Below are 22,092 nucleotides of genomic sequence, written 5' to 3'. Positions count from 1 at the left end.
TGTTGACGGGCTGTTGTCACCGTTTCCCTTGCTTGCTTGATTCCATCCTGTCTATGAGGACACAAATAAGAGATAGCAATGTATGCACCATTGCATTGTGCACACTTTGGTGTTGGGCTTGTGCATTCCCTGTAGTTGTGTTTCCCTGCCCACCTGCTGCACTTGGGGATTTGAATGTTGCATGCACTAGAATAGTGGTCATACTGGAAGCATTCTTTGAGCTTGTGAAACCTCTGTAAGGTGATTTGGTCAGGGCCAGACTTGATGCCAAATGCAGAAAAGCCAAGGTAGCAGACTTGCGCTGCTTGCTCCGCTGAAGCCAAAGTTAGCTTCAGTACTTGGTTGTTGTGGGACTGAGTTGTGAACCTGTGGGCCTGAATTAATTTAATATCCCTGTTTTTTCTCCAGATTTCTGCAGATATCTCGTCAACTGAGTGATCCATGATGATGTCATGGATCCTATGTACAAAGATAGTGCGTTTGGCTTGGAAGTTGGCCGGGGGGTAGACCGTGATCCACCTTCTCCAATAGTGTGTTCAGACTGTCGGTCGGGAGGAGTTCTGGAAGGTCTGCATTGTGTACCAACAAGATGGCTCCAGTTGTTATTTTGAACACATTTTTTGTAGATAATCTGGGTGATCTCATGAATTACTTCAAGTAGTTGCGCTGGAGAACGAATCTGGCCAGATTCGTCAGTGAAGCTGACTTTGGCCGCCATGACCTTGTGGGGGCCTGGAAGCCTAGTCTAATCTATACTAAGGTGGATGTTTGTGTTGTGTCTTGGTAGACTAAGTGGGTGGTGGGTGTTAGTTCGGCCGAGGCCGCTAACTTCTGGTTGTTAGGCAACTAGAGCTACTTGAACAGTTGGTAATTGAACCTATCGATAGCCTAAGCCTGCTACAAGGCTGTTAGTTGCCCGATCAAACCTTCGCGAGAATTTCAAGAACCCAGTTTTGGCTACCGCTCGGGAATGATCGTTTGGAATGGCGAAATACAAGAGGTAGAAACATTTTAGAAAGACAGCATTATTCACATCTTAATTCTATGATTAGTAGGTTGGGCACTGGGTATTGTGTGAGTGTGTGTGGAGTGTTGTTGTACAGGCAGGGAGAGAATGAGCAGGAGGTGGAGGGGGGAAGGATGAGGATGGGTTTATTTGGACATCATTTTGCTGTAAGGTCAGGTTAAGTCTCGTGTCCTGTATACAGCGCTGCTGTATAGTGTAGAATACTTATCTCTGAAAGTATTACATGTAATACAGGGCCAGATGAATCTTCACCGACGTTCCTTTCTCTCTCATAATTTTATAATTTCATCACGAAATTCATAAACCGTTTTGTCTTTTAAGGCAATCAGAAATCCTTTGATTGTAAAACATTTGTTTTGTCTTAAATCCTGTTAATAATATGATGGTTAGAGCACTAGTTCTTGGTCTGGTCTGGGACAGGCAGCCATCTCTGGGACACCCAGCATCTTGCCACAGAGTATCCCAGCCATCTCTGGGACACCCAGCATCTTGCCACAGGGTATCCCAGCCATCTCTGGGGCACCCAGCATCTTGCCACAGAGTATCCCAGCCATCTCTGGGACACCCAGCATCTTGCCACAGGGTATCCCAGCCATCTCTGGGGCACCCAGCATCTTGCCACAGAGTATCCCAGCCATCTCTGGGACACTCAGCATCTTGCCACAGAGTATCCCAGCCATCTCTGGGGCGCCCAGCATCTTGCCACAGGGTATCCCAGCCATCTCTGGGACACCCTGCATCTTGCCACAGAGTATCCCAGCCATCTCTGGGACACCCAGCATCTTGCTACAGGGTATCCCAGCCATCTCTGGGACACCTAGCATCTTGCCACAGAGTAATCCCAGCCATCTCTGGGACACCCAGCATCTTGCCACAGGGTATCCCAGCCATCTCTGGGACACCCAGCATCTTGCCACAGAGTATCCCAGCCATCTCTGGGACACCCAGCATCTTGCTACAGGGTATCCCAGCCATCTCTGGGGCATCCAGCATCTTGCCACAGGGTATCCAAGCCATCTCTGGGACACCCAGCATCTTGCCACAGAGTATCCCAGCCATCTCTGGGACACCCAGCATCTTGCCACAGGGTATCCCAGCCATCTCTGGGACACCCAGCATCTTGCCACAGAGTATCCCAGCCATCTCTGGGACACCTAGCATCTTGCTACAGGGTATCCCAGCCATCTCTGGGGCACCCAGCATCTTGCCACAGGGTATCCCAGCCATCTCTGGGACACCCAGCATCTTGCCACAGAGTATCCCAGCCATCTCTGGGACACCCAGCATCTTGCCACAGGGTATCCCAGCCATCTCTGGGGCACCCAGCATCTTGCCACAGAGTATCCCAGCCATGTCTGGGACACCCAGCATCTTGCCACAGGGTATCCCAGCCATCTCTGGGACACCCAGCATCTTGCCACAGAGTATCCCAGCCATCTCTGGGACACACAGCATCTTGCCACAGGGTATCCCAGCCATCTCTGGGATACCCAGCATCTTGCCACAGGGTATCCCAGCCATCTCTGGAACACCCAGCATCTTGCCACAGAGTATCCCAGCCATCTCTGGGACACCTAGCATCTTGCTACAGGGTATCCCAGCCATCTCTGGGTCACCCAGCATCTTGCCACAGGGTATCCCAGCCATCTTTGGGACACCCAGCATCTTGCCACAGAGTATCCCAGCCATCTCTGGGGCACCCAGCATCTTGCCACAGAGTATCCCAGCCATGTCTGGGACACCCAGCATCTTGCCACAAGGTATCCCAGCCATCTCTGGGACACCCAGCATCTTGCCACAGAGTATCCCAGCCATCTCTGGGACACACAGCATCTTGCAACAGGGTATCCCAGCCATCTCTGGGACACCCAGCATCTTGCCACAGAGTATCACAGCCATCTCTGGGACACCCAGCATCTTGCTACAGGGTATCCCAGCCATCTCTGGGACACCCAGCATCTTGCCACAGAGTATCCCAGCCATCTCTGGGGCGCCCAGCATCTTGCCACAGAGTATCCCAGCCATCTCAGGGGCACCCAGCATCTTGCCACAGAGTATCCCAGCCATCTCTGGGACACCCACCATCTTGCCACAGGGTATCCCAGCCATCTCTGGGACACCCAGCATCTTGCCACAAAGTATCCCAGCCATCTCTGGGGCGCCCAGCATCTTGCCACAGAGTATCCCAGCCATCTCTGGGGCACCCAGCATCTTGCCACAGAGTATCCCAGCCATCTCTGGGACACCCAGCATCTTGCCACAGAGTATCCCAGCCATCTCTGGGGCGCCCAGCATCTTGCCACAGAGTATCCCAGCCATCTCTGGGACACCCAGCATCTTGCCACAGAGTATCCCAGCCATCTCTGGGACACCCAGCATCTTGCCACAGAGTATCCCAGCCATCTCTGGGACACCCAGCATCTTGCCACAGAGTATCCCAGCCATCTCTGGGGCGCCCAGCATCTTGCCACAGAGTATCCCAGCCATCTCTGGGACACCCAGCATCTTGCCACAGAGTATCCCAGCCATCTCTGGGGCGCCCAGCATCTTGCCACAGAGTATCCCAGCCATCTCTGGGACACCCAGCATCTTGCCACAGAGTATCCCAGCCATCTCTGGGACACCTAGCATCTTGCCACAGAGTATCCCAGCCATCTCTGGGACACCCAGCAGTAGTAGGGAGTACAGTCCACAGACGATATTTTTTTTTCTGGGAAATATCGTGTCTGTGAGCCAGGGTTTTCAGGTAAATTTTGTGTCACAGATTTTAGAAGTTGTTAAAGTTCTTATGATGAAAATAATTTCCGAGACTTAGAAGTTTGTTAAGGTCTTATGGGAGAAATTCAAATATCGTATGTAGCGCTTTAGGGTTTCCAGGAGAACTCTACGGACATATTTTACCTGTTTTCAACTTACAAAATCCGTCTGTGTAAGCCATGGTTTTCATGTAAATTTAGAAAATCCCGTGTGGGAGCCAGGGTTTTCAGGTCTCGTACCTCACACCCCCTCCCTCCCCCCCTTACCTCGCAATCTCTCGCGTCACCTTTATTTACCTTACGCCCGGCCAGCCAGACTCTTCGTGTAGGTCACCTCGGTAATCTTATCTCATCTTCTCCATAATAATATCTGGACCATCCCTCCACCCTCTCTCTCTCTCCTCTTCATATTATTCTCTCTTCCTATTTTCCAACATCGTATGTTTGCTCCTTTTCATTAAGCAAGTCAGTTTTACACAAATAAATCGTGTTAGTAAGCATGTTCTAGCTCATGTTCCCCCGCCTTAGTCCCCTGTCGTATAATGAATACTATCATTCCAATCTCTCTAAAATTTTAAAATAATCATATTTCAAACGTATTTCAATACAGTAATTTAGTTACCTAGCTCCAGCGCTTGTCCTCCGCCTTAGCTCTCTCTCGTATCTTCGTTAATACCTATTCAAATTCCCCGAAATTTCTACCCGCTGTATTTCAGACAGTTTAGTAAATGCAAACAATTATCAAACTCTGGCTCTTGTCCCCAGCTTAGTTCATTTATACAAGATCGTTAGTAACAGTCCAAATTCCCTGAAATTTTAATCCTCTGTATTTCAGACACAGTAAATAAGATCAAGTCCATTACCGAGCTCCAGCTCTCGTACCCCACCTTACTCTCCTCGCGTGTCTTCAGTAATATCCTATCAAATTCCCTGAAATTTATACTCTCTGTATTTCGGACATAGTAAATAGGATCCAAACAATTATCAAACTCTAACTCTTGTCCACCGCCTTAGTTCATTTATACAAGATCGTTAGTAACAGACCAATTTTCCCGAAATTTAAAGCAGACATACTTCAAAGTTAGTAAATAAAATCAAGTAAGTTATCGAGCTCCAGCTCTCATCCCCCGCCTTAGTTCTCTCTTGTATATTTGTAAATAACCCATCAATTTCCCGAAATTTAAAAAGCAGACATACTTCAAAGTTAGTAAATAAGATCAAGTCAGTTACTGAGCTCCAGCTCTCGTCCCCACCTTAGTTCTCTTTCGTATCTTTGTAAATAACCCATCAATTTCCCTGAAATTTTTACCCTCTGTATTTCAGACATAGTAAATATGAAGTAAACAATTATAAAACTCTAGCTCTTGTCCTCCGTCTAAGTTCACTCCTGTAAATTCATTACTATCAGTCCAAATCCCCCTGAGATTTAAACACCCAACTACATTTTCAGACATAGTAAATAAAAACCAGTTCAGTTATCAAGTTTCAACTCTTGTCCCCCCAGCTTAGTTCATTTTGTACAAGTTCTTTATTTTCCAAATAAATCACCCTAAGATTTAAGATCACCTTATTTTCTAACGTAGTAAAATTAATCTGGACATTAGCCAAGCTCCATTTCCTCAGCCTTAGATCATCAGACATAAATATATTCGATCAAGTCCGTCTCCAGCTTAACTCTTATCCGAGTACTCACATAACCCCAACCTGTGTAATTATCTTTCATCCCCTCTCACATTCCTCCGTCTCATCCAAGTCTCATAAATTTAAATGTAGCTGTTAATTTGCGTTCTTTCCCCGTTCATAGCATATTCTCTGTAAGTTCAGATCTGTACTTAGTCTTACATATTCTCTAGTTCTTTCCCATTTTATACAAGACTTAAACAACTATTACTGTGTCCCCTATCTTATTTAAACATGAGTCATATGTAAATATACCCAACTCCTTCCATCCATCCATTACAAGTCCTAGCTTGTTCACCGCCCAACTCACTACGTTATTTCTACTTTACATGTTATAGCATGTTTTCCGCTCATCTTGGTACCAACCCTTACAATCTCTCTCAATCCTTTACATGTCTCAGCATGTTCGCCTCGCATCTTACTACGCTGTCTACTTTACATGTTGTAGCATGTATTACTGTGTCCCATATCTTATTTAAACATGAGTCATATGTAAATATACCCGACTCCTTCCATCCATTACAAGTCCTAGCTTGTTCACCGCCCAACTCACTACACTGTCTACTTTACATGTTGTAGCATGTTTTCCGCACATCTTGATACCATCCCTTACAATCTCTCAATCCTTTACACATCCCAACTTTCAACCCTTTCTTACAATTTTCCTCCATCCCTCCGCTACATGTTCTTACCCGTTCATTACAGTCCACTACATATTCTCTAATCATCTCTGTACTAATTCTCAAAACTAGTTGTTTCTGTCATTTTAGTAAGTAAGTAGATCATCGTTATTAACAACAACAACAACAACAACAGTAACATTACTAATTCACAGTGAGTTACTACTGAGCATTTAGTAGTTATCCATTTTCAAAATAAGGTCAATATAAATCATTCTAAGACATCTTCGTACAATTAAAGATACTTGCCTGTGCACTAAGTCATTACTTACAGTAGCATCTTAAGGCAGTGTTTTCGTAACTCAGTTTTATTAAACATACACCTTCATTAGTCAAAGGAAAACTTTTCAAGTCATTGTATTCAATATTTCCGTTAAACTTACTACATCATGTCATTATTCGGTTTCATAATTAAGTACTTGTTTCAGTCCTCCAATGTAATAAGCAAATTATTCTATTAAGGATAAAGAAATCTTATTTAGAAGAGACATTAAGTTTATTACAACATTTAACGCATACAGTTATTCATAGTAGTTACACAAGTGTTCAAGAAACTCATATACAAGTGTTCTTAGTAGTTATACAGGTATTCAAGAAATCATAAACACTACAGTCTTATATAGAAATAAACATTTGAATTTAGAAAAGAATTATAAGTAAAACATGTATTTGATTTCACACAATGAAACTCACTAGCCAGCAAGTTAAAAAATCCATCACATGCACAGCAACCCCCTTCCCCTTCTCCAAAATAGATTAGTTTTTGTCCCTTAAATTCCTTTAAAACATAGAAAGCATCGCTATAAACATTATCGTCACAAATCAATTCAGGCCAGGACATTAGAAGTACTTCTCTGTCATTACAATAAGTCCTAACTGCTTCTACAGCATCCATTTGTTCAACCTCCATCCACTTACTCTCACCCATATTCGAGTAATTATCTGTAGCTCGTACCACATTAGTATGCCTTATCCTAATAAGATTTTCAATAAAGGCCACACCAGAGAAAACACCAAGTACAGGATCCTGTCCTATAAATCTCATCACTGCCTCTATTTCTATCTTTTGGGGGGTATGATATCCTATTTCTGGTCTCATCTTTATTAAATTTAACGGAAAAGATGGAAAGCTCTCCTCCATATGATCAATTAAACTCCAATGTTCATCTTCTTCCGTTTTAGGGTGAATAATACTAAGCTCTTTCACAGTCTTACTATTTACCTGCTGTTGCAGTTCATCCTGGCTCATTATAGTATACACTTCTCGTTCTTCAGAACTCAACTTATTAATAAACCAGTTTGCAGCATTTGGAGAACCAATTTCATCCACAAATTTTCTTATAAAAAATTTATCCTTTAAGTTACATCCTATAGGCACTTCTTCAAATTCTGGAAATATGTATTTAAAACGGGGTCTAGGTCTAAAAGTGCAAATTATTTTATCGCCTTTAAATAACAAAGAAATTTTCTTCATCTCGGCCTTACTAGGAATTTTCGTCAGCAACAACACTTGACAATTCTCATGTTTCTTGAGTACATCTGTAACACTTTCTTTTAAGCTAAATAAGACTATGTTACATTTTATCAATGGAAGTTCTTCTTTCAACTTTATAGAATCACGACCGATCAGTATCATTAAAACATTTTCACTTTTGCTAATAAACTTTGCTAGAGCCGGAACAATGTTCTCATGCATACATTTATCAGTATGGGTCATCACTTTATAAGTCTGTTTTTCCGCCAGGGGCATATTCCTCCACAAAACAGTCACAGCTGGACTTTGCCATATAGTTTCTGACATACTTCCAAACCATACTTCAGGCATACTTCCAAACCCTGGTAGACTCTTCACATCCATCACATTTGGTAAATCTTTAAACAAAAGAAAAATACAATATTTAACCCAGGGACTATTAAATAATCATAATATTTCAAAACTAAAAGATATTTAATAATAAGCAAAAATTATATCACAACAAATATAAACGAGTACTGTAAATACATCATACAATAAGCACTTACTGTATACAGCAGCCATCGATCCGAGTATGTCTTCTCACTGCTGGACCGAGATGGGGAGTTTATGGTAAGATATATCCCGACCTAGCTTATCACATCGGAGATAGTTACGCTCCGCCCCTCTCTCTTAGCTGTAGTTTCCAAATTAGTTATATGTATTATTTTAGATCTACTAGTTTTAACTATTACATTCTCTTCCGTTTATTAGATCCACCCTCTACTTGTTTCTTCTCTCTCCCAGTCCCCGTAACATCTTCTCCAAGAGGTATACGAACCATTAATAATTCTTTTTTATTATTCTTTAAAACATAAGCTAAATGGGCTAGTCCTGGAAAATATTGTGTCTCCCATTCTTCTTGTTCTTCTTTACTCCATCCTATTCCGTCATTAAACCCAATACCATATGGAATAATTATACGCTGGATTGAATTATTATTTCTTGCTTGACAACAAATTTGTCTTATTGCAGATTTAAAACTCCAACGTTTAATAATATCTTTCTGTAATCCTAGATCTTCATTAGAGCTACTGTATTGAAGTCCTATAACATGAGGTTTTATTTCTGGTTCTGGAGATAAAGCAAGTACTATACCACCAGGAGTTATATTATTCTGTACCACTTCACACTCGGAAACTTTACTGTAGGGATATTTTTCCCATAACAGTTGTGCAAATCCGCCAGATAAATTATGAGAATCGTAGACAAGACAGTCTCCAGGTTTTAGAATTTCATCACTAGTAAAATCAGCATCTATAATACACTTATTTAAACGCTTAAGCTTCACTTGCATGTACATAGAACAATCCATCTTGAAGTAAGGCAGAAAAAAGTTTCGTACCTCTTCCTATATACTCAGAAAAGTAGAGTTGACATTTAGACATTAAAAAAGGGAGAAAATAAACACACGAGTTTCTATTTTGTTATTTAATGTGTAAAAATGTACAATGTATTTAATTTGTAAAAATGTACAAAGTATAAATTACAGACATTATTATTCCCAATCCATCTTCTCTTCTAAATTTGTAAAACTACTACTAACACACATTGTAACATTAGTATCAACAGACGTAGTAACATTAACAGGTGTTGAATTAATTGTATCAGACAACTTAGTGTTGATAGAAGGTGAACTAGCATCAGCGGTAGCAGACGTAGCATCATCTTCAGGTGTCCTAGCAGCATCAGTAGCATTAGTTGTGGGTCCATTTTGAAGAACAGCAATGTATGGAATCTTATTTTCAAAGATGCCGTGGGTGGATGACTGAGGAGGAACGATGTTTTCGGGACGTACTATGAAGAGTACAATACCTCGTTTTCGTAGTTTTTGTCCTATTTTCTCAAGTATAGGTAAATATTTACTTTCCCATACTGCGCAGTTGTCCAAATAACTTGACATGCCAAACCCATATGGAATAATAATTCTCTTAACACATCTTTTAAGAATGAAAACAAGGGCTTCCTTCAGAGCATTTTCAAACCAGCGCCATCTCTGATATTCTGTATCTTTTTCAAGTCCATCGTAAAAATGTTCATCTAAACTTCGTACTTCACAGGGAGGATTTTCATATGCTGGTAAAGTTGCAGGTCTACTAGCAAACTGAGTCACTAATCCAATAATAAGGGGTAGATGGGGATCTTCATCCATCCGGTTGTTAAATTCAGGTGGTTCTCCAATATGTATACTGCCAGGGTTACTGCGATAAGATACAACAGCCCGGTTTTTGTAAGGAAAGTTTTCACGATGTAATCTTGCATATGGGTAACGATCCCACAATCCTTGCACAATTTTACACATTTGTACACTCGTAGCATCAAGATCATACAATAAACAGTCGTGATTATTGTAGACGGACAGGGAGGCAAAGTCTCCAATAATAGTCTTGATCTCCATAGCCTTGAATATCCAAGCTTGAAGTAGATTCTGACATCCAAGAAGAGGAGGACACCATAAGAGATCACTCCGGGGAAGCATATATACATCTTTAGGCTGCGCGTAGAAACACTGCGCACACAAAAGGTTGCCAAGTGTTACTTGCTCTTCCTCTGCATAATCTCCTCGTTAAACAGTAATTTAACTTCCACTCCGTAGGGTTTTAACTGTTTATACATATCTTCAATAACAGGAAGATAAGTATTTTCCCAAACTTTATCTCTTCGAACACATGTAATCCCAATTCCTGTTGGTATTATAACTCTCATAATTTGAGGAGAGTCCTTGATAAAGATAAATAAATCTTTCATACCATTCTTGAAGTAGACGAGACGATTAATGGATGTATCTTCGTTTAATCCAGCGAGCATGTTTCTGTCTTTTGATTTTTCTATAATTCCCTGAGCAATGTTATTACTTTCTATAGGTAATCCAGTACCATATTGAGTGGCTATAGCAACAATATACAGAAGATTTTCTCCTTTAGAGATATGAATTGTTCCTGGTACTGGACGATCTTCGGGGATACATCTCTTAAGACTGTACAAGGGTCGGCGAACATTATAAGCGTCAGCATGAGAATATTTCTTGGCTAAGTCTAGGGCCATTCCTCGGGGAACACAGGATATACAGTTCACTCCGTACACAATACAGGTTTCATTATTACAAAATGAATCGTCGGTTAAATAACCCTGACAAGTTGTCAGAACAGTATCCATGGTGAATTTTCTTCCTCGTAAGGTAGTAGATACGATCCAGATAGTCGTAATAATATCCCTAATGTAAGGTCCGCGCTCTTATATTGGGGGGGAATGTAAAAGTTACCACTTATTTGAATATATTAATAAGGATTTTTGTTACCCTAGAATAATATTATATATGACATTATAACTAATAGTATATTTCATTTTAGGATATAGATGCTTTAAGCATATATTTTTAATTAGATTAAATAAGAATTTACTACTAAATTATATATATATCTATCATTATGTATGGCAGCTATGAATAATGACGTAACAGTATACTTTTAGCGAGATTGCCAAAGTGATGTATTTTTTTAATAAGTCTAATAAATAATGAAAGTAGTTTACTAAGTATTTATATAAGAGCTTTATTTAATTATGAAACTTTAAGGATTTTTTAATAGAGAAGTATTTAGAGGAAATTACTGTCTATTATAAATGGGGAAACTGTTAAATATGTAGCGATGTACGATACTTATTTTAGGGATATATATACTTGCTTATCCTACTCTAATAGTTAGTGCTGCCCTCACACGATGGATCCTTTGTGTGCCAGGAAGTTTTACAGTATAGAAAGCCTTAAATGTGCAGGAGTTAGACTACAAACATTTGTGGATTGGCCTGTTAAGTGGTTAAACCCTATTGACTTAGTTGAAGATGGGTTCTATTACCTTCGCAATAGTGATTACTGTTTGTGTGCATTTTGTTATTGTATAGTAGGTGCATGGATTGTTGGTGATAGCCCTAGAAGACGTCATAAGATCATTAATCAAGACTGTGCCTTTATTAGAGGCAAGAGGAGTGACAATGTTTCTTTAGAGGTGTCTGAGATAACTTTCAAATATGGACTGGAATTTGTTTCCCATAAAATAGAACTGGGAAATAAGAAAATAAGTGATAGTAGTAAGTATATATTCTTATGATGTATTCTTATACCAGTCTTATATACTCTGTACAAAACTTGATTGCTTAAATAGATACTTCTTATTCTTCTAAAGAATAATTTACGTAACTACGTTATATTTTTTAGGTGGTGCTCCTCCTAAGGAAGATCTGGGATTGATAAAATTTAGGAAATCGCTGAATCCAGGATTGGTAACTTATAAATCTCGCCTAGAGACATTTGATATGACATGGCCTGGAAGCGTCAAGCAAACTTCTCATGAGCTGGCAGAAGCTGGGTTTTTTTACTGTGGTATGAAGTGTTTTAACTATTTAAAACTTAATAGAGTTATAAGTAAAGAAATAATGAATATTAGTTAAAAGATAGTAACGAGATGATGCTGGATTGTTTTATGGTTTTCAGGTATAAGTGACCACGTCTGCTGCTATCACTGCGCCTGTGGAATACGAAATTGGAGACCAGAAGATGATCCTTGGACGTTACATGCGAGATGTAGTCCAGAATGTGCTTACATTATTCTTGCAAGGGGCAAGGAATTTGTTAAGAATGCTAGATTGACAATGCCATTACCTATAAAACCTATAGACAATGATTTAATTAATATCTTAATGGAGGGTATGGATAAGTTCAAGCATCTGATTCATCAAAAATTAATACCTGTGGAGAGTATAAGATATGCTTTAAGTGAGTACCTTAAGGAATCCAGAGATTTGTTACCTTTTATTATACAAAGTAGATGTCTAGAAATAGTGTTGAGGTATATGCAAGAGGGTACAGATATTTATTTACGGGTACGGGACTTAATTTATGAAGCAGTTGATGATAAAGAGGAACAAGAAGTTACGCCTGAAGATCTGGGATTGAAAACTTTACCGGAGACTTGTAATAGCACTGTTGAAAACAAGGACTGTACAGAACAATCTTGGGAAGAAGATATTTTATGCAGAGTTTGTATGGATAAAAATATAAATATTGTAATACTACCATGTAAACATATGGTGACATGCAGTGGTTGTCTTTTAGCTCTGAAATGCTGTCCAATTTGTAGAGGAAATATTTTATATATAATAAATCCAATTGCTTCTTGAACACTTGTATATGATTTTCTTGAACACTTGTATAACTACTAAGAACACTTGTATATGATTGCTTCTTGAACACTTGTATAACTACTAAGAACACTTGTATATGATTGCTTCTTGAACACTTATGATTTCTTGAATAATTGCATAACTACTATGAATAACTGTATATGATTTTCTTGAACACTTGTATAACTACTATGAATAACTGTATGCGTTAAATGTTGTAATAAACTTAATGTCTCTTCTAAATAAGATTTCTTTATCCTTAATAGAATAATTTGCTTATTACATTGGAGGACTGAAACAAGTACTTAATTATGAAACCGAATAATGACATGATGTAGTAAGTTTAACGGAAATATTGAATACAATGACTTGAAAAGTTTTCCTTTGACTAATGAAGGTGTATGTTTAATAAAACTGAGTTACGAAAACACTGCCTTAAGATGCTACTGTAAGTAATGACTTAGTGCACAGGCAAGTATCTTTAATTGTACGAAGATGTCTTAGAATGATTTATATTGACCTTATTTTGAAAATGGATAACTACTAAATGCTCAGTAGTAACTCACTGTGAATTAGTAATGTTACTGTTGTTGTTGTTGTTGTTGTTAATAACGATGATCTACTTACTTACTTACTAAAATGACAGAAACAACTAGTTTTGAGAATTAGTACAGAGATGATTAGAGAATATGTAGTGGACTGTAATGAACGGGTAAGAACATGTAGCGGAGGGATGGAGGAAAATTGTAGGAAAGGGTTGAAAGTTGGGATGTGTAAAGGATTGAGAGATTGTAAGGGATGGTATCAAGATGTGCGGAAAACATGCTACAACATGTAAAGTAGACAGTGTAGTGAGTTGGGCGGTGAACAAGCTAGGACTTGTAATGGATGGAAGGAGTCGGGTATATTTACATATGACTCATGTTTAAATAAGATATGGGACACAGTAATACATGCTACAACATGTAAAGTAGACAGCGTAGTAAGATGCGAGGCGAACATGCTGAGACATGTAAAGGATTGAGAGAGATTGTAAGGGTTGGTACCAAGATGAGCGGAAAACATGCTATAACATGTAAAGTAGAAATAACGTAGTGAGTTGGGCGGTGAACAAGCTAGGACTTGTAATGGATGGATGGAAGGAGTTGGGTATATTTACATATGACTCATGTTTAAATAAGATAGGGGACACAGTAATAGTTGTTTAAGTCTTGTATAAAATGGGAAAGAACTAGAGAATATGTAAGACTAAGTACAGATCTGAACTTACAGAGAATATGCTATGAACGGGGAAAGAACGCAAATTAACAGCTACATTTAAATTTATGAGACTTGGATGAGACGGAGGAATGTGAGAGGGGATGAAAGATAATTACACAGGTTGGGGTTATGTGAGTACTCGGATAAGAGTTAAGCTGGAGACGGACTTGATCGAATATATTTATGTCTGATGATCTAAGGCTGAGGAAATGGAGCTTGGCTAATGTCCAGATTAATTTTACTACGTTAGAAAATAAGGTGATCTTAAATCTTAGGGTGATTTAGTTGGAAAATAAAGAACTTGTACAAAATGAACTAAGCTGGGGGGACAAGAGTTGAAACTTGATAACTGAACTGGTTTTTATTTACTATGTCTGAAAATGTAGTTGGGTGTTTAAATCTCAGGGGGATTTGGACTGATAGTAATGAATTTACAGGAGTGAACTTGGACAGAGGACAAGAGCTAGAGTTTTATAATTGTTTACTTCATATTTACTATATCTGAAATACAGAGGGTAAAAATTTCAGGGAAACTGATAGGTTATTTACAAAGATACGAAAGAGAACTAAGGTGGGGACGAGAGCTGGAGCTCAGTAACTGACTTGATCTTATTTACTAACTTTGAAGTATGTCTGCTTTTTAAATTTCGGGAAATTGATGGGTTATTTACAAATATACGAGAGAGAACTAAGGCGGGGGATGAGAGCTGGAGCTCGATAACTTACTTGATTTTATTTACTAACTTTGAAGTATGTCTGCTTTAAATTTCGGGAAAATTGGTCTGTTACTAACGATCTTGTATAAATGAACTAAGGCGGTGGACAAGAGTTAGAGTTTGATAATTGTTTGGATCCTATTTACTATGTCCGAAATACAGAGAGTATAAATTTCAGGGAATTTGATAGGATATTACTGAAGACACGCGAGGGGAGTAAGGTGGGGTACGAGAGCTGGAGCTCGGTAATGGACTTGATCTTGTTTACTGTGTCTGAAATACAGAGGATTAAAATTTCAGGGAATTTGGACTGTTACTAACGATCTTGTATAAATGAACTAAGCTGGGGACAAGAGCCAGAGTTTGATAATTGTTTGCATTTACTAAACTATGTCTGAAATACAGCGGGTAGAAATTTCAGGGAATTTGAATAGGTATTAACGAAGATACGAGAGAGAGCTAAGGCGGAGGACAAGCACTGGAGCTAGGTAACTAAATTACTGTATTGAAATACGTTTGAAATATGATTATTTTAAAATTTTAGAGAGATTGGAATGATAGTATTCATTATACAACAGGGGACTAAGGCGGGGGAACGTGAGCTAGAACATGCTTACTAACACGATTTATTTGTGTAAAACTGACTTGCTTAATGAAAAGGAGCAAACATACGATGTTGGAAAATAGGAAGAGAGAATAATATGAAGAGGAGAGAGAGAGAGGGTGGAGGGATGGTCCAGATATTATTATGGAGAAGATAAGATAAGATTACCGAGGTGACCTACACGAAGAGTCTGGCTGGCCGGGCGTAAGGTAAATAAAGGTGACGCGAGAGATTGCGAGGTAAGGGGGGGAGGGAGGGGGTGTGAGGTACGAGACCTGAAAACCCTGGCTCCCACACGGGATTTTCTAAATTTACATGAAAACCATGGCTTACACAGACGGATTTTGTAAGTTGAAAACAGGTAAAATATGTCCGTAGAGTTCTCCTGGAAACCCTAAAGCGCAACATACGATATTTGAATTTCTCCCATAAGACCTTAACAAACTTCTAAGTCTCGGAAATTATTTTCATCATAAGAACTTTAACAACTTCTAAAATCTGTGACACAAAATTTACCTGAAAACCCTGGCTCACAGACACGATATTTCCCAGAAAAAAAAAATATCGTCTGTGGACTGTACTCCCTACTACTCCCAGCATCTTGCCACAGAGTATCCCAGCCATCTCTGGGACACCCAGCATCTTGCCACAGAGTATCCCAGCCATCTCTGGGACACCCAGCATCTTGCCACAGGGTATCCCAGCCATCTCTGGGACACCCAGCATCTTGCCACAGAGTATCCCAGCCATCTCTGGGGCGCCCAGCATCTTGCCACAGAGTATCCCAGCCATCCCTGGGGCACCCAGCATCTTGCCACAGAGTATCCCAGCCATCTCTGGGACACCCAGCATCTTGCCACAGAGTATCCCAGCCATCTCTGGGGCGCCCAGCATCTTGCCACAGAGTATCCCAGCCATCTCTGGGACATCCAGCATCTTGCCACAGAGTATCCCAGCCATCTCTGGGACACCCAGCATCTTGCCACAGAGTATCCCAGCCATCTCTGGGACACCCAGCATCTTGCCACAGAGTATCCCAGCCATCTCTGGGACACCCAGCATCTTGCCACAGGGTATCCCAGCCATCTCTGGGACACCCAGCATCTTGCCACAGAGTATCCCAGCCATCTCTGGGGCGCCCAGCATCTTGCCACAGAGTATCCCAGCCATCCCTGGGGCACCCAGCATCTTGCCACAGAGTATCCCAGCCATCTCTGGGACACCCAGCATCTTGCCACAGAGTATCCCAGCCATCTCTGGGGCGCCCAGCATCTTGCCACAGAGTATCCCAGCCATCTCTGGGACATCCAGCATCTTGCCACAGAGTATCCCAGCCATCTCTGGGACACCCAGCATCTTGCCACAGAGTATCCCAGCCATCTCTGGGACACCCAGCATCTTGCCACAGAGTATCCCAGCCATCTCTGGGGCGCCCAGCATCTTGCCACAGAGTATCCCAGCCATCTCTGGGACACCGAGCATCTTGCCACAGAGTATCCCAGCCATCTCTGGGACACCCAGCATCTTGCCACAGAGTATCCCAGCCATCTCTGGGACACCCAGCATCTTGCCACAGAGTATCCCAGCCATCTCTGGGACACCCAGCATCTTGCCACAGGGTATCCCAATGATATATGAAATTTGGAATTCTTTAATGTGACAATTCCAACCAGGCAAACTTCTTCTATTTATACAGAAGGATTCTCTCTCCTCTTCCTTAACTAACACTGACATGACACAGGGAAAAAAACAGTAACTGAAACGGTTTTGATAGATATTACACTGAAGATTTGTGTTGAAAGTTGCAATGATGTTATCTTGAGGTTATCTTGAGATGATTTCGGGGCTTTTAGTGTCCCCGCGGCCCGGTCCTCGACCAGGCCTCCACCCCCAGGAAGCTGCACGTGACAGCTGACTAACACCCAGGTACCTATTTTACTGCTAGGTAACAGGGGCATAGGGTGAAAAATCTCTGCCCATTGTTTGTCGCCGGCGCCTGGGATCGAACCCAGGACCACAGGATCACAAGCCCAGTGTGCTGTCCGCTCAGCCACCGGCCCCAACTGGTGTGTGTGTGTCTGTCTCTCTGTCTCTCTCTCTCTCTCTCTCTCTCTCTCTCTGTGTCTGTCTCTGTCTAACTGGCTGGCTGGCCGTCTTGCTGTCTAACTGGCTGGCTTGAGTGGCTGTCTAACTGGCTGGCTGGCTGTCTAACTGGATGACAGGCTGTCTAGCCGGCTGCAGCTTGCTCGCTGTGTGTATATCCAATCAAAGACCCCCAATAAGATTTTAAGTTTTTCTTAATTTATTTCTATCAACATTTTTGTATCATCGGAAACTAGGTAATGTTGCACTTGAGTGTTGTATCAACATGGTTTATATATACGGTAAACAAGACAGGTCCCAGGCCAGAGTCCTGAGGACCATTGACAACTATGGTAATGTTGCACTTGAGTGTTGTATCAACATGGTTTATATATACGGTAAACAAGACAGGTCTCAGGCCAGAGTCCTGAGGACCATTGACAACTATGGTAATGTTGCACTTGAGTGTTGTATCAACATGGTTTATATATACGGTAAACAAGACAGGTCTTAGGCCAGAGTCCTGAGGACCATTGACAACGTTTACCACTCGGATTTGTCTTACTCTGTTTCTGTTGAAAAAGTCATATCATATACCACTAGCAAGTTAATACCTCCAAACAACAGGCCTCAGAGAATGAGTGAAAATAAAAGTGTTTAAATTGTTTAAACTAATATGTAGCTTTATTTCAGATAATGCATGTATTTAATTTAAGTACTTTAATAACTTGCAGTACTCTACTATAGAAAATATACAATAAGCTACTTAAAATTAAGAAAAAGTATACAATAGGTTACTTTTAGTATTACAGGGAACGGAGATAGGCTATGTACAGTATCAAAGGCGGTGTACATATGGTAGTCTCTTTACTAAAGAAATTGTACATATAAGTGTACAGACGAATATTTGCTGTATTAATCAACTTGAACAGTATGCTGCTTACTGTATTAAAGTACTTGTAGAGGAAGGTACTTACTGTAATAAAGTAAGCGCACAGAAGGCTAGCAACTGTATTAGAGGAAATATACGATAGGATACAGATAATATTAACGTTCATATACAGTAAGCTGCTTAATGCATTATAGTAAGTTACAGTAGGAAACTTATTGTATTTAGTTGTAAATTAAGCAACTTACAATAACAAAGGTGTATATATGCTTCTACTTGATCTTGAGGATAATAAGGTTAAGACAGACTAAAAGTCAGACAACAATTCTTAATGCCTAAAATACTAAAATTGTTACAATAGCAAAGATTCCTAAAGAAATAAGCAGCCAAAAATAATAATAGTAATGCAATAAACAATTAAGAGAAAGTCAGATTGACAATAAATTGTAGAAAATGCTAATATATAAATTACATATCAAAAGTTATTCATGCAATGTGTATTCCAAAACTCATTCATACCACCAAAATACTAAAACTCATTCATACCTCCAGGATATCAAAACTTATTCATACCTTCAGCTTACAATAAAACCTCCATACCGTCAGCATGCGTGTGATAACTTCAAAACAAAAATTAAATAAACAAATAATACAAGGCCGCCAGTGGTAACAGTTCCAGCGAGGTACTCCTAGATGTGTCCTTGTACATTATTGGTCTCGTGAGGCAGGTCTCAACAACCAGCTCCTCGTAGATGTGTCCTTGTACATTATTGGTCTCGTGAGGCTGGTCTCAACAATCTACCATATTTCAACATTATTAAAATTGTTAAGCGACGCACCGAGCGCTCGGAGGTACTTCTCGTTCTCCTCACTGTCCTGGATCCTAATCTCAAGGTTATCACCAGTGACGCCCCTCCGGTGAAGTCCTCGCAGGAGTCTCTCCCCACCCACACCTGTAGATGAGAGGGAACACTGAAGCCACACCTGCAGATGAAAGGGAACACTGAAGCCCACACCTGGCAACTCTCCCCACCCACACCTGCAGATGAGAGGGAACACTGAAGCCCACACCTGGTTACTCCTCACACCCATCTGTTAAGGAGGAGGAGGAGAAGGGTAGTGGCGCAGAGGAAGAGGGTAGTGGTGTAGAGGAGGTTGAGGGTAGTGGTGCAGAGGAGGAGGAGGAGGGTAGTGGTGCAGAAGAGGGAGAGGGAAGTGGTGCAGAGTAGGAGGTGGGTAGTGGTGCTGAGGAGGAGGAGGGTAGTGGTGCATATGAGGAGGAGGGTAGTGGTGCAGAGGAGGAGGAGAGAAGTTGTGCGGCGGAGGAGGAGGGTAGTGGTGCAGAGGAGGAGGGTTGTGGTGCAGAGGAGGAGGAGGAGGGTAGTGGTGCAGAAGAGGAGGAGGGTAGTGGTGCAGAGGGGTTGGAGGGTAGTGGTGCAGAGGAGGAGGAGGGTAGTGGTGCAGAGGAGGAGGAGGGTAGTGGTGCAGAGCAGGAGGAGGGTAGTGGTGCAGAGGAGGAGGAGGGTACTAGTGCAGAGGAGGAGGACAGTGGTGCAGAGGAGGAGGAGGGTAGTGGTGCAGAGTAGGAGGAGGGTAGTGGTGCAGAGGAGGAGGAGGGTAGTGGTGCAGAGGAGGAGGAGGGTAGTGGTGCAGAGGAGGAGGAGGGTACTAGTGCAGAGGAGGAGGGTAGTGGTGCAGAGGAGGAGGAGGGTAGTGGTGCAGAGGAGGAGGAGGGTAGTAATGCAGAGGAGGAGGAGGGTAGTGGTGCAGAGGAGGAGGAGAGTAGTGGTGCAGAGGAGGAGGGTAGTGGTGCAGAGGAGGAGGAGGGTAGTGGTGCAGGGGAGGAGGAGGGTAGTGGTGCAGAGGAGGATGAGGGTAGTGGTGCAGAGCAGGAGGAGGGTAGTGGTGCAGAGGAGGATGAGGGGTAGTGGTGCAGAGCAGGAGGAAGGTAGTGGTGCAGAGGAGGAGGGTAGTGGTGTAGAGGAGGAAGAGGTTAGTGGTGCAAAGGAGGAGGAGGGTAGTGGTGCAGAGGAGGAGGAGGGTAGTTGTGCAGAAGAGGAGGAGGGTAGTGGTGCAGAGGAGGAGGAGGGTAGTGGTGCAGAGGAGGAGGAGGGTAGTGGTGCAGAGGGTGAGGGTAGTGGTGCAGAGGAGGAGGAGGATAGTGGTGCAGAGGAGGAGGAGGATAGTGGTGCAGAGGAGGAGGGTAGTGGTGCAGAGGAGGAGGGTAGTGGTGCAGAGGAGGAGGAGGGGAGTGGTGCAGAGGAGGAGGAGGGTAGTAGGGCAGAAGAGGAGGAGGGTAGTGGTGCAGAGGAGGAGGGTAGTGGTGCAGAGGAGGAGGAGGGTAGTGGTGCAGAGGAGGAGGAGGATAGTGGTGCAGAGGAAGAGGAGGATAGTGGTGCAGAGGAGGAGGGTAGTGGTGCAGAGGAGGAGGGTAGTGGTGCAGAGGAGGAGGAGGGGAGTGGTGCAGAGGAGGAGGAGGGTAGTAGGGCAGAGGAGGAGGAGGGTAGTGGTGCAGAGGAGGAGGGTAGTGGTGCAGAGGAGGAGGAGGGTAGTGGTGCAGAGGAGGAGGGCAGTGGTGCAGAGGAGGAGGAGGAGGAGGGAAGAGGGGGCAGAGGAGGAGCGGGGTAGTGATGCAGAGGAGGAGGGTAGTGGTGCGGAGGAGGAGGAGAAGGAGGGTAGTTGTGCAGAGGAGGAGGGTAGTTGTGCAGAGGAGGAGGAGGAGGGTAGTGGTGCAGAGGAGGAGGAGGTGGAGGGGTAGTGGTGCAGAGGAGGAGGGTAGTAGTGCAGAGGAGGAGGAGGAGGAGGAGGAGGGTAGTGGCGCAGAGGAGGAGGAGGGTAGTGGTGCAGAGGAGGATGAGGAGGAGGGTAGTGGTGCATAGGAGCAAGAGGGTAGTGGTACAGAGGAGGAGGAGGAGGGTAGTGGTTCAGAGGAGGATGAGGGTAGTTGTGCTGAGGAGTAGTAGGGTAGTGGTGCAGAGGAGGAGGGTAGTGGTGCAGAGGAGGAGGGTAGTGGTGCAGAGGAGGAGGAGGGTAGTTGTGCGGAGGAGGAGGGTCGTAGTGCAGAGGAGGAGGAGGAGGAGGGTAGTTGTGCAGAGGAGGAAGGTAGTAGTGCAGAGGAGGAAGAGGAGGGTAGTGGTGCAGAGGAGGAGGAGAGGGAGGGGTAGTGGTGCAGAGGAGGAGGGTAGTAGTGCAGAGGAGGAGGAGGAGGAGGGTAGTGGCGCAGAGAAGGAGGAGGAGGGTAGTGGTGCAGAGGAGGATGAGGAGGAGGGTAGTGGTGCATAGGAGGAAGAGGGTAGTGGTACAGAGGAGGAGGAGGAGGGTAGTGGTTCAGAGGAGGATGAGGGTAGTGGTGCTGAGGAGTAGGAGGGTAGTGGTGCAGAGGAGGAGGGTAGTGGTGCAGAGGAGGAGGGTAGTGGTGCAGAGGAGGAGGAGGGTAGTGCTGCGGAGGAGGAGGAGGGTAGTGATGCAGAGGAAGAGGAGGGTAGTGGTGCAGAGGAAGAGGAGGGTAGTACTGCAGAGGACGAGGAGGGTAGTGGTGCAGAAGATGAGGAGGGTAGCGGTGCAGAGGAGGAGGAGAAGGGTAGTGGTTCGGAGGAGGAGGGTAGAGGTACAGAGGAGGAAGAGGGTAGTGGTGCGGAGGAGGAGGGTCGTAGTGCAGAGGAGGAGGAGGGTAGTGGTGCTGTGGAGGAGGAGGAGGAGGAGGGTCG

General features: G+C 42.9%; 1 protein-coding gene across 1 annotated transcript in view; it reads right to left on the bottom strand.

Moving 5' to 3' along the window:
* Nucleotides 1-18,167: 18,167 nt before the first annotated feature.
* Nucleotides 18,168-22,092, bottom strand: part of LOC138350635 (uncharacterized) — a 44,872-nt gene continuing 40,947 nt past the window's right edge. Inside the window, exon 3 of the mRNA XM_069301685.1 lies at nucleotides 18,168-19,338. Within this exon, the coding sequence (XP_069157786.1) occupies nucleotides 19,184-19,338 (155 nt within the window). The 3' untranslated portion in view covers nucleotides 18,168-19,183. The remainder of the gene's footprint in view (nucleotides 19,339-22,092) is intronic.

The sequence above is a fragment of the Procambarus clarkii genome, chromosome 46, assembly GCF_040958095.1.
Source record: "Procambarus clarkii isolate CNS0578487 chromosome 46, FALCON_Pclarkii_2.0, whole genome shotgun sequence".
Classification (NCBI taxonomy): domain Eukaryota; kingdom Metazoa; phylum Arthropoda; class Malacostraca; order Decapoda; family Cambaridae; genus Procambarus; species Procambarus clarkii.
The sequence above is the reverse complement of the archived record's forward strand: the minus strand, read 5'-3'. Positions and strand labels throughout refer to the sequence as shown.